General features: G+C 37.8%; 1 protein-coding gene across 3 annotated transcripts in view; it reads left to right on the top strand.

Moving 5' to 3' along the window:
• The window catches only part of LOC129680855 (ATP-dependent translocase ABCB1), a 117,274-nt gene that overhangs the window by 63,800 nt on the left and 40,925 nt on the right, over nt 1-12,549 (top strand). For all 3 annotated transcript variants that reach the window (XM_055612663.1, XM_055612662.1, XM_055612664.1), the window contains exons 8-9: nt 4,555-4,679; nt 10,445-10,616. In XM_055612663.1, the coding sequence (XP_055468638.1) occupies nt 4,555-4,679; nt 10,445-10,616 (297 nt within the window). The remainder of the gene's footprint in view (nt 1-4,554; nt 4,680-10,444; nt 10,617-12,549) is intronic.

Here is a 12,549-nt window from a genome sequence, read left to right as displayed (position 1 = left end):
ACACACACACACGCACGCACGCACAGGGTGGGGGCAGTGTATCAGAAGGAAATTTGTTTGGCATCATTAAGTATCAGTGAAATGCAAATTAAAGCACAATGAGGTGTCAATGAATATTTCCCAGAATGGCTGAAACAAAAATGTGAACTGCCAAATTCTGGAGAGAGATACTGGATCACTCAGATCACTGGTGGCATGGCAAGTTTGAAAGACACTCTTGCCATTGTCTACGACTTTTAAAAAAATTTGTGTGTGAGTGCTTTACCTGCATGTTTGTATGTCTTAGTTAATGTTTTATTGCTGTGAAGAGACACCATGACCAAATTCTTTTAAAGGCAAACATTTAAATGAGGCTGGCTTATAGGTACAGAGCTTAGTCCATTATTGTTATGGCAAGAAACATGACATGTAAGCTGACATGGAGCTGGAGAAGGAGCCGAGAGTTCTACATCCAAAATGGCAGGCGGCAGGAAGAGAGAGACACTGGGATTGGCTTGAGTATTTGAGCCCTCAAAGCTTACTTCAGTGATACATTTCCTCCAACAAGGCCACACCTCCTAACAGTGCCAGTCCTCATGGGCCAACCATTCAAACACATGAATCTATAGGTACCATACCTATTCAAACCACCACAGAAATAAAACGATGCTGACATAAAAACCTACACATGGTAATTTATAGCAACTTTATTCATATTTATCCTATTTGGAAAAAAATCCAGATCTTCAACAGATGAATTAGACAAACAGTATGTGCCTACTGTGCAGTACACCCAACAGAGCGCTGCTGATTCATGCAGCAAGCTGTATGGTTTTCCAGAGAATTATGTTGTCTGAATTACTGCATAGCACCAAGAGAAAACATACTATTTGATCACATTTATGTGACACTCTTTTTATTGCTGTTTTTGGTTTGTTTGTTTCATTTTGTTCTTCAAGGCAGGGTTATTCTGTGTAGCCCTGGCTGTCCTGTGTGGAAGACCAGGCTGGTCTTGAACTCAGAGGTCCACCTGCCTCTGCCTCCTGAGTACCACCACACCTGTTCCTATACAACGTTCTTAAAATGATATAAAGATGACAACATATTAATGGATGCCAGAAGTTAGAGATGTTAGGAAAGAGGAAAGGGAAGGTCTAGGACAGAGGTAGTAGGTCTATAAAAGAACCTTGAAGGCCTTAGACTCAACATTGATGACAGTCACATTAATCTATAGAAGTTACAACACTCCCTAGAAGTAAAGTCACACATGTGTAAATTGGTAAATGTGAATAATGTTGTGGGAGAATATCGATGTTAAATTTCTAGTTGTGATACTTCTGTAATTTTCAAAATATTACTATTGGAGGACACCAGATAGGAACATATATGTCGGTGTATTGTTTTTGACATGCGATCCTATAAGACTCTCAGAAGAAATCATTAAAGAACACAAGATTTATAAAATAATAAAACCAAAGCCTACATTAAGAAATAAAAGACTGGATTCAAATGTGGTCAAAACACCTGTAATAGTTTGAAATATTGTTTCTAAATGTATTACTTTGAATATAAAAATACTTGTATTAGTCATATTTTAACTTTCCATTGCTTTATACTGGAAATTAGTTGATTAATTGGATTTTTATATCCTTGAGAAAAGATTAGAAAAGTTCTTTCTCTTTCTTTTTGCAGTTTCTTCCACTTGTGGGAAGTAGATTATTTTTTCTCACATATGCTGATTACAGTTTCCCTCCTTCTACACTCTCTCTGCTCCTCTCAGTTCCTCCCCACACCCCCCCATCTGGACCCTTTCTGACTATCATGAGGCTTCTAAGGGATATAGTAAGATAAAATCTAACACATTGGAATTGGGCAAAACAAACAGAAAAAAAGAGAGCCATAAGAAAGCACAAGATATCATACCCTAATAAGGGGAACAGGGACTGTTTCTGACATGAACTCAAACTCAATGGCAGCCGCTCCCCCCATCCCCTCCCCCCCCTCCCGCCCAGGGAGGAGCAGCCCTGCTAGGCCACAGAAGAGGACTTTGGAGCCAGTCGTGAAGACACCTGATAAACCAGTATCAGATGAAAGGGGAGGAAGTTCTCCCCTATCAGTGGACTTGGAAAGGGTCAGGGAGTGGATGAGGGTGGGAGGGTAGGATTGGGAGGGAATGAGGGAGCGGGATACAGCACAGATACAAAGTTAACAAGCTGTAACTAATATTAAAAAAATAAAAATTAAAAGAAAATTAAAAAAAAAGAAAGCACAAGAAACAGAGACCCACTCATTCACACACTCAGGAATCCCATAAAAACACTACCTTGGAGGCCTTTTTATATATGCAGAGGACCTGGTGCCAGCGCCATGCATTCTGTTTCAGTCTCTGTGAGCTCATACGTGTTTTGCTTAAAAACTTAAAGAGACTTATTCTTCTGATGTCTTCTATCCCCTCTGTCTCTTACACTCTTTCTGTCTTCCCTTCCTTGGGGTTTCCTGAGAATTTTTTTTTTTTCTTTTTCTTTTAATAGACATGATCTGTTATAAGGAAAAACTTAATTTAAAATTTTTTCGTATTCATGTCTGCATACAATTATGGAAGATTATAGGTAGAAAAAAGATTTGTTGAATTCAGAGATACTTTGGATAGATTAATAATTAAGAGAGCATATTTTAATTCCTTGGTAAATAATTTTAGTAGGCCTGTTGTTGGCTGCCTCCATTGTGAGCACCACAGGGAGTAGAGAGAAGTGGAGAAGCTTTGCTAAAGCAAGTCATGTGATCCCCCTGGAGTCTGAAAACCTGCTTACTTAGGGGTGGTGTTGACCCAGAACCTTGAAAGCTTCCTTAGTTCACAACAGCCCTAAGAGGATGGCTTTGAGAAGGGTCAAGGTCTGGATAATCAGTGGTATTTGTTTCAGGCATCAAAGAGGACAGATAAGCACTGTCAAAATAAAAAAGACTTTGGTTCTTTTAATGACAAGACTAAATCAATTCCTCTTACTTAATAGTGAGAACAAATGACCGTGATTACATATTAAAAGGACATGACGCTGTTAAATCAGAACATTGTGAACTGGTTGTGCATAATGCTTAGATGGTTGACCACTTTGTCATTCGTGGTCCCAAGAGTAACCTTAGTCCTTTCCCATGCCAGTTGAGTCAGCTGTCTTCTTGCTTCAGAGATTCACTCCAGTAGTTGTTAGTCCACGCTATGAAACTACGTGGACCCAGACGTGACTCCTGGGTATCCCACTTACTGCCTAATTACTTGACCTGTCAAGTTTCCATTCCCAGCTTCTGTATAAGCTAGAAAAACCTATTTCCCTTATAATGGAGAAGAACATGTTGCAGCCAAAGAATAGCCACACAAACCACTCAGACTCTGGTCTCAGTCACATATGTATGGTTTATTGAGCGAACACCTCCCAACCCCAAGACAAGGCTGATTGCAATCAGGGGCACAGTAGACTCAAGAGCCAAACTATGATATTGACCTGGTTTTAGGGTAGCCTTTTTATAGAAAAACCAAAAGAAGAGGGGAGAGCAGTAGTACATTTTGGCTAACCATACAAAGCAGTATTACATTTTTTGCTAACTAGACAAAGTATTATCAGCTAACCTTCAAGCTGATTTGTCCTAAGTAAGGTGAGAGAGGCAGTAGTTAGGGTCTTTCAGAGTATAACTTGAGTTGTGCCATTGTACTTGTATTCTTCTTATGTCTTATAACATAAAGTGCAACCAGAGTATAGCCAAATGAGGAGATAACAAAATGTGAGTTATGACACCATTGAGTCATAGTAAAATGTAAGGTTAATTTGACCCTCTGGCAGGGTTTGTTACTGTTAGCTAGGAATAACTACTACTAGGAAGCAAAGTTTTTAAAAAAAATTGAACGTAATTTCACCTTATAAACAAAATGGAAGTTGACTACAAAAATGTCTGCAAGTGTGTCATTTGCCACAAAAAGCAGGTCTCAACAAACAAATGAGATCTTATATGTCTCAGGGAACTAGGAATGTTTCTTAATAAATGCTCAGGAATCAGACAGCTCAAAAAGCATTGATCAAACAAGCAAACAAAAATCCCTGGTAGATGAATGTGCTATTTCTCCAAAGATTACCAGCAGAGGAAACTGTGGCTTGGTCCTCTGCCACATTCTTCTAGCCTCTCACCTCAATACTTCTGACCCAGGGTATCATTGACACTTATTGGGAATACCTCATGTCCATAAACCCATTTTCTATAATAGCTTTTGACTATATTGTGGCATGTTTTCTTTTTTGAACATGAACATCTGACAAAAGCTCTAATTGTTGTTTCGACCAGGGTCCATGAAATAGTGTGAAATTGTCTGGTTTGCCTAATTTGTTATGCATCTGCATTGCCTGAAAAATTCTGAAGAAAAAGGAACATGAGATGTCTTATATATGTGTGTGTATGTGTATGTTAATAGAATATAATGGCCAAAGACAACTGAAATATATTAATTTTTTACATGTATTAATATTCAACCAGTGTTTGTGTATTTGTAGCTGTTAAATTTTTAATAATCTGAGGTTGCATTTTAAACAGATATTATCTTCATTTACTGATAAAGAACTCCAGGCATATGCAAAAGCTGGAGCAGTTGCTGAAGAAGTCTTAGCAGCTTTCAGAACTGTGATTGCATTTGGAGGACAAAAGAAGGAACTTGAAAGGTTCGAATTTCTTTTTCCAGTATGAATGTTAATTCTGTCATCCCACCTGCCATTTAGGATGGCAATGTTAATTATGATATTTTTCTCATTTTTTAAATAAGTCAATTCATACATATTACAGCATTAGTAACATTCTGGAAAACATGCCATTGTACTTGTATTCTTCTTATATCTGCAAGATTTACTTTAAAATATTATTGGCAAGTACAGTAGGAATGGGATGGCATTCTGCCAGATGTCACTGACCCATATTCTCATGAAGTATAAATTCGTGCAAGAGGGGAGAAAGGACATAGGCAACTACAAAGAAGCAAAAATTTAGTATAGTACTTGGCAGTTGTATGTTTTGGAGACAAAATGTTATAAGAGAGTCAAAAGGGTACATTTCAGAGAAACATTAAATTATAGTTTTAAATGCCCCCAAATGACCAAACAACTGTTTTAGGGTGGAACATTTTAAGTGTAGTGGTCAGAGAATCCCTCTTGAGGATTTTATCTAGGCTAAGACCTGAGGTGAGAAAGGTATTCAAAAGCAAAGATAGGGATAGGATGGGTAGAAAGACTAGTTTACCAAAGGTCCTGGGGTAGCAAAAGCTTCAATGTAGTTTGAGACATATTACAAGGCATGTGAACCTGGAGCTCATATCAGCGAAAGAGATTGGGGTGCAGCCAAGGTGTGGGGCTGCGGAGAAGAGATGGGGTTTTAGTACAAGGGTATGGGTGAGTCCTAACGTGTGAAACTGAAGAGTGGCCATCCGCAGGGTTTACAGAGCTGCTTCTCTTTCTGGACTGGGTCTGGTGAGTAGATAAGAGCATTCAAAGGGTGAGATCACAGAGATCAGTGGGAGGGCTGATGTCCTGATCCAGGTGAAAGGGATTATGTTAGCCTGACCCAGAGGTAGGGCCAAGACAGGGGTGGAAAGTTACCTGATTTGAGAGTTGGAGTTTAAGTCAACTTGGAGTTAGAATTGACAAGATTTTGTAAAATTTCTAAATTACTTTTTCAGTTTATTTACTGTGGTGTGTGTGAGAGAGATTGATTGTCTTGGTGTGTGCATATATACACATGGGTACACACCATAATCACAGGACAACTTGTAGAAGTTGGTTCTCTCCTTTCTCCAGGGGGTTGCATGAATCAAACTCAGGTTGTCAAGTTTGCTGGCAACAGTGCCATCCTGATAGCCCCAGTTAATTATTAGACCAAATGAAATCATTTGGTTTTCTTTCTAGTTCTTATGTGCTTTCAAAAATCAGTCTTTGACTTTCTCTTCAAAATAGCTGGTGCATAAGGAATTTAGCTCTCTTGGAATAGAAATTTAACCATAACTGTGAATGTATTTAATCCAATAGGATAGTGTTGTCCTCGGCTTACAAAACATTTTCTTGCCGAGTAGGTGGCATGTGCCTATCATTGGGGGAGTTGAAATAGGAAGATCCTGAGTTCCAGGACAGCCTGAGCCTATGTAGTAAGATCCTATCAAAGAACACATCCAAACTTTGTATGCATGCTTTTCTCACTTGTTACTTGTAAATGTTTTTCTGTTGGTATTGATTTCTGTTTGCTTAACCAAAATTGATTCTGGCACAATTATATAAATAGCTACTTGCACATTAACAAGTCTCTTCATAGTAATTAAGAATATTTTCTAAGCACTGTTTTGTTAATTGTGCACTTCTATTTTTAATTATAATTTCCCTACTATAGCCTCTAATGAATGGATGGTTTTTATGTCTGGCTTGATATCAATGACAAAAACTAGTCTTTAAAAAGACTTATGTAAATGTAGTATTGTTTATGTTTCTTTCCTCTTCTATCCCCTTATTTTCATTTACCTATATCTATCTGGTATTAGCATCTATCTGTTATGTATCTGGCATCTAAATGAATTTTTTTCCTTGTTGTTGATTTTTCCTTTGCAAATGTTTCCTCTGGCTTCGTAGGACACCATACTATCAATGAAATGGTTTCAGCGTTAGCCTCGGTAAGCAAGAATTGGAAAAAAGGAGATGATAGAGCATGAACAATAAGTCTTTAAGTTTCTTAAAGTTGTCATGGAAAATATATGAATATAAGAATTATTAAACTTAATCTTAGGTCAGCTTCTAACTTGATACACAAACACACATACACACTTAACTAAAATATGTTTCTTAAAAATAATTTTTTGCTAAGAAATTATAACTGACAATTTAAGGGTATGCATATATCATCACTATAAAATTCTCTCTGAATTTAGTCTTTAGTAGATGTGATTCTTATGTAAATACAGTGTAGTGTTTTTATATCTTGATGAAGTAACTAGCTAAAAATAAAGTAGTCACCAGAACAAGAAATAATACATACTCTGGACAGGATTTGAACTCTTGATGTGCCTACTAATTAAATGAAATCTTCAAAGAAAACTGAGAGTGTATAGTATTCATGTAATTATGTATTTGATGATTCAAAGACCGCCAAATAAGAATTCTATGTAGAAATATATTCTTTTAAAATTTTGTTTTATTTATATATTTATTTATTACTATTTATTCACTTGGTACCCCTCTGAAGCCCCCTTCCTTGTCTCCTCCCAGTCCCCCACACCCTCCCTCTTCTTCCCCTATGCCCTTTCCTAGTCCACTGATAGGGGAGGTCCTCCTCCTCTTCCATCTGACCCTAGCCTATCAGGTCTCATCAGGGCTGGCTGCATCATCTTCCTCTGTGGCCTGGCAAGGCTGCACCCCCCAGGGGGAAGTTATCAAAGAGTCAGCCACTGAGTTTATGTCAGAGACAGCCCCTGTACCCCTTACCAGGGAACCCAGTTGGAGACTGAGCTGCCTATGGTCTAAATCTGAGCAGGGGTTCTAGGTCCTCTCCATGCATGGTCCTTGGATGGAGTATCAGTCTCTGCAGACCCGCCTGGGCCCAGGTTTTTTGGCTCTATTGTTCTCCTTGTGGAGTTCCTGTCCCCTCTGGGTCTTTCTTCCTCCCTCTTCTTCCGTAAGGATTCCAGAACTCTGCCCAAAGTTTGGCTATGAGTCTCAGTATCTCCTTCAATATCCTGGTGGGTAGTCTTTTAGAGGTCCTGTATGGAAGGCTCCTCTCCTGTTCCCTGTCTTCTACTTTCAATATCTGTCCTATTTGCCCTTCTGAATGAGGATTAAGCATCTTCCCTAGGTCCTCCTTGCTGTTTAGCTTCTCTAGGGCTATAGATTGTAGTATGTATATCCTGTATTATTTGGCTAATATCCACTTATAAGTAAGTATATATGGATATTAGAAATATATTCTTATAACTTAAAAATTTTAAGACACTTTCTACAAGACAATGATTACTCTTGTGGTTCTTCATGGAGCTCAAATAAAGAATGTAAAGGTTTGGTTGTGGTGGCACACACTGTCATCCCAACACTTGGGAGGTAAAGGCAGGGTAATAGTGAATTCTAGGCTAGATTCAGAGTGAGACCCTTTCTCAAAAATTCAAACCAACAAAAAGTATAAAAACAGAGTATGATTAAAAAATGATCCATCCTTTCTTCCTAATATTATCTTTTAATCTGCATTTGCAGAGTTATCTCCTTTTCTTTGACTCTGGTCCTATTAGCTTTTTTTTTTTTTTCCTTGCTCTGCTGTGTAGGTCTCAAATGAAAGCGATGGACACCCTCTTTTAACTTTAATTGTCCACTTCCTGGACCTAAAAGTACTTGAATTGTAGTTTGAGAATAAATACTAAGTTGTTTGACCCAGAGAGAAAAGTATCTATCAGTAGAAACCACACTGTGTGGGGTTGCTATTTGCTTTCTTGGTTTTGCCCCCTTTCCTTTGTATTGCTCTAAAACTGTAGTTCTCAACCTGTTGTGACCCCTTTGGAGGGGAATTGAAGAATCCTTTCATGGGAGTTGCATATCAGATAGTTACATGACAATTCCTAACAGTAGCAGAATTAGTTATGGAGTAGTAATGAGATAATTTTATGGTTTTATAATTTTATAATTTTATGAAGAGCTATATATATTAAAGGGTTGTAGCATTAGGAAGATTGAGAACCACTGCTCTACCAGCTTTTAAGGTTTTCTTCAAGACTTGTGCTATGAATAGGTTTCAAGGCTGTTGACAGGCTGATTTTTTTTTTTCTCAGCCTTTGCTGCCATAAGGCTTTGAATGTTATGTCCTGCCAGGCTACTCTTCGTTACTCAACAGCAGGCACACATGGCATGATAAATGTTAGAAGGGATAGATGGGCCATATGTACAGAGTATAAATAAGGATACTAATGATGGACTACCCAATGATGGACATATATATACTCACATATATATATGTGTGTGTGTGAGTGTATTTTAGCTATTTTTATTTTAATTATTATTATTTATTATAGTTTATTCACTTTTTATCCCTGCTGTGGTCCCCTCCCTCGTCTCCTCCCAATTCCACCTCCCCTTTCTCCCCCTATGTCCCTCACCTAGTCCCCCGATAGGGGCGGGTTTTTTATTTTTTAATTTTTTTAATAATTATTCACTTTGTATTCCAGCTGTGGCCCCCTCCCTTGTCCTCTCCCAGTCTCTCCCTCCCTCCCTCTTCTCCTCCTATGCCTCTCCCCTAGTCCACTGATAGGGGAGGTCCTCCTCCTCTTTTATCTGACCCTAGCCTATCAGGTCTCATCAGGACTGCCTGCACCGTCTTCCTCTCCAAGTGGATTCCCTAGTAAGGGAAGCAAGGGCTATCTCTGACATGAACTCAGTGGCAAGCTCTCTGATCACCTCCCCCTCTGGGGGTGCAGCCTTGCCAGGCCACAGAGAAAGACAGTGCAGCCAGTCCTAATGAGACCTAGCCTATATTCTTAAGCCAAGTATCTTTAATAGGTCAATGACTTTAAAACAGGTATGGAAAAGAGATAATTTCCATAGCTTATTTAAATGTAAAAAAAAATATTGCATAGCATTTCATAGCTCTCTATATGCCCTTACATGTATTATCCTGCAATTGGTCATTCTAGGAGGCAAGGTAGGAAGCAAGCTGTTCAAAAGCTTCCCTCAGTTGTAGAGATTTAAATGACCTGTGTTTGAGAATTTCTAACATTAAATCTCTTTTATTAATTAATTTTAAAATAACATAGATTTTTAAGCCAGGCAGTGGTGGCACACGCTTTTAATCCCAGCACTTGAGAGGCAGAGGCAGGTGGATCTTTGTGAGTTTGAGGACAGCCTGGTCTAAAAAGTGAGATCCAGTACAGCTGGGAATACACAGAGAAACACTGTCTCAGAGGGGATTTAGCTCAGTGATAGAGTGCTTGCCTAGCAAGTGCAAGGCCCTGGGTTCGTTCCTCAGCTCTGGAAAAAAAAAAAAAAAAAAAAAAAAAAAAAAAAAAAAAAAAAAAAAAAAGAAAGAAAAAAAGAAAACCAGAAACCAAAATCAAAACCAAAACCAAAAAGGATATATAAAGCAAAAATAATTGTTTTTCCTATCTTCTCTTTTATGTATGAAATAATACATGTTCTAGAAGCTAGCTAAATATTACCTTACTGATTTCACTGTTGCTAAGGCATACATAAAAAGAACTTTTAGAAGACTCACACAGGTAAAGTACTCTCTCCCATACCTCAATATCATTTTCTGCAAGAAGATAAAATGGGAATAACATGGCATAGGGACAATACATAGAGAAAAATGCATGCATGCTACAGGGTTGGGCACATTATAACTGATCAGTGACAGTCATGCCACACTAACCCATTTCAATAAGGCTTATACGTCTACATAACTATTTCATTCTTTCTCCCAGGTACAATAACAATTTAGAAGAAGCTAAAAGGCTTGGGATAAAGAAAGCTATCACAGCCAACATATCCGTTGGTGCAGCTTTCCTGCTCATCTATGCCTCTTATGCTCTGGCATTTTGGTATGGGACTTCTTTGGTGATCTCAAAGGAATACTCCATTGGACAAGTGCTCACTGTAAGTCAAACATGAATCAAAAACAAAAAAAAAACCCAGATCATTAAAAGTTCTAATGGAATTGAGTAGTGGTTGCAAAAATATATACTTTGAACAAGTATTAAATACTAGAGACATGTATTATTAAGTTAAAGAATTGAAAGAAATTAAATGCATCAATTTTGTTTTATATAGATCTTGTGTACAATTTCTACTGTACCATCATTTCCATCAGGAGTTCCAGGTCCCTATATAACAATGTAGAGTTTGGTTTTACCACCCCTGACATAGCCTAAATATTAACATTACCAACTTCTGCAATGTGAATTTTCATTTGATGGAATTATTTTTTGTATCAAACTTGATACTAAGTTTTTCACTTTTATTTTCTAGTTTATTATTCACAACACAAGTAGAAGAACATACAGTTAATATATAAATTAAATCACTAAAACTTTATTGAATTCTAAGTCCCATAAAGTTCACAATATTAACCACTTCATTTCTGCCCCTTGTCAACGTGGGGCAGACATCACTTTTAAGCCAGAGCATTTCTTCTCTTGTCTTTAAAGGCTCATGGCCATCCCATAATATCAAAGGCATTCAAAAATGCCAAGTCTTTTTTAGTTCCAACAGTATCTGTCCAAACCTATAAACATAATAGTTTCTGAGACTCGGAAGTCTTTTAAGTGAACCCCAATGACATCAGATTTTAAGTTACATTTTCCATATATCCTGGCACAGAATAAACACTCATATTCTAAAAGAAAAGAATGGAGACAGCACAGGAAATATCACATGACTAAGACCAAACAGAAAAAGTACCAAACCCTACATTGCTATGTAAGGCATCTGGGACTCCTGATGTAATCATCTTGACTCCAAAAGACTTGGGTAGTAAGTCCTGTCCTTCAGCTTGGGTCTCTATAGTACCCATATCCTCTGTCTTGGGCTATTTCTGTCTAACAGTCCTGGCATCTTCAGTATCTTCGAGTCTTCAATATCTTGCAAGTTAGGCTTTACCTAAAGCTTCACATATGATCTTTCAGGGCCTCCCTGCTAGGAATCCAATGTAACTACACACTACATGGTTTCAGTGACTTTCTGAAACCTTGTCACATGCCACCACCCCCACCCCAAGTCCTAATGCATCCCTTATGCCTGTAAAGCCATGTGGATGATGCTATAAAGTTCTGTTGCCAGTTCAAGGTGTAGTCAGAGTCCTTGGATCACAGTTGCACTGAGCTCTGTATACCTATCAGGCTGGTCCTGAAGAATTACTTCCCTAGGGGGCAAGGAACTGCTTTAGCATTTTCTGTTTAGGCTTTCTCCTTTCAAATGGATTGGAGTCTTGAGTATGTAGGGTCTTCTAGGTGATTCTAGATTCTGTCAAGTCTACAATAAATGTTAACCATCATAAATATTTCCCACATTTTAGACTATATATATGCACAAAAGATTATATCCTTGACATTTTATTTTAAGGCAATGAAATTATTTACAGCCAAGCTAACCACAAGGAAACAGAGTTAGCCACAGACCATAATTCTTTCTGTTTCTTAAAATAGTTCCCTTTCTAAGGATTCAGATGTATAACATGAATTTCATAATTACTCCTTGTTTTTTGTGTTGTTGTTATTCTTTGAACTGTGCTGTATCTAGTATATATGGGGATGTTTAGGTAGGGACAGATTTTACAAAGATAGTTTTGTTTGTTTTGTTTTTTGATACTAAACATAGATAAGGCTAAGTTGCAATGTGATAAGAACTGCTTGATTTTTGAAACGGAGAAGCTGATTTTATTTTATTTTTACTGAAGATTGCTTAGCATATGTTTGTACCACTGAGTTATAGTCCTAGTCCTAGGAATAGGTAATTTCGATCTAGTATTCATGGAGCCTAAAGCTGCTTCACAATCAGAAAGCATTCAGAATATAGACTGAAGGTTCAAATT

The sequence above is a fragment of the Psammomys obesus genome, unplaced genomic scaffold (genome assembly GCF_907164565.1).
Source record: "Psammomys obesus unplaced genomic scaffold, mPsaObe1.curated_primary_1811, whole genome shotgun sequence".
Lineage (NCBI taxonomy): Eukaryota > Metazoa > Chordata > Mammalia > Rodentia > Muridae > Psammomys > Psammomys obesus.
This window is presented reverse-complemented; position numbering and strand designations above follow the sequence as displayed.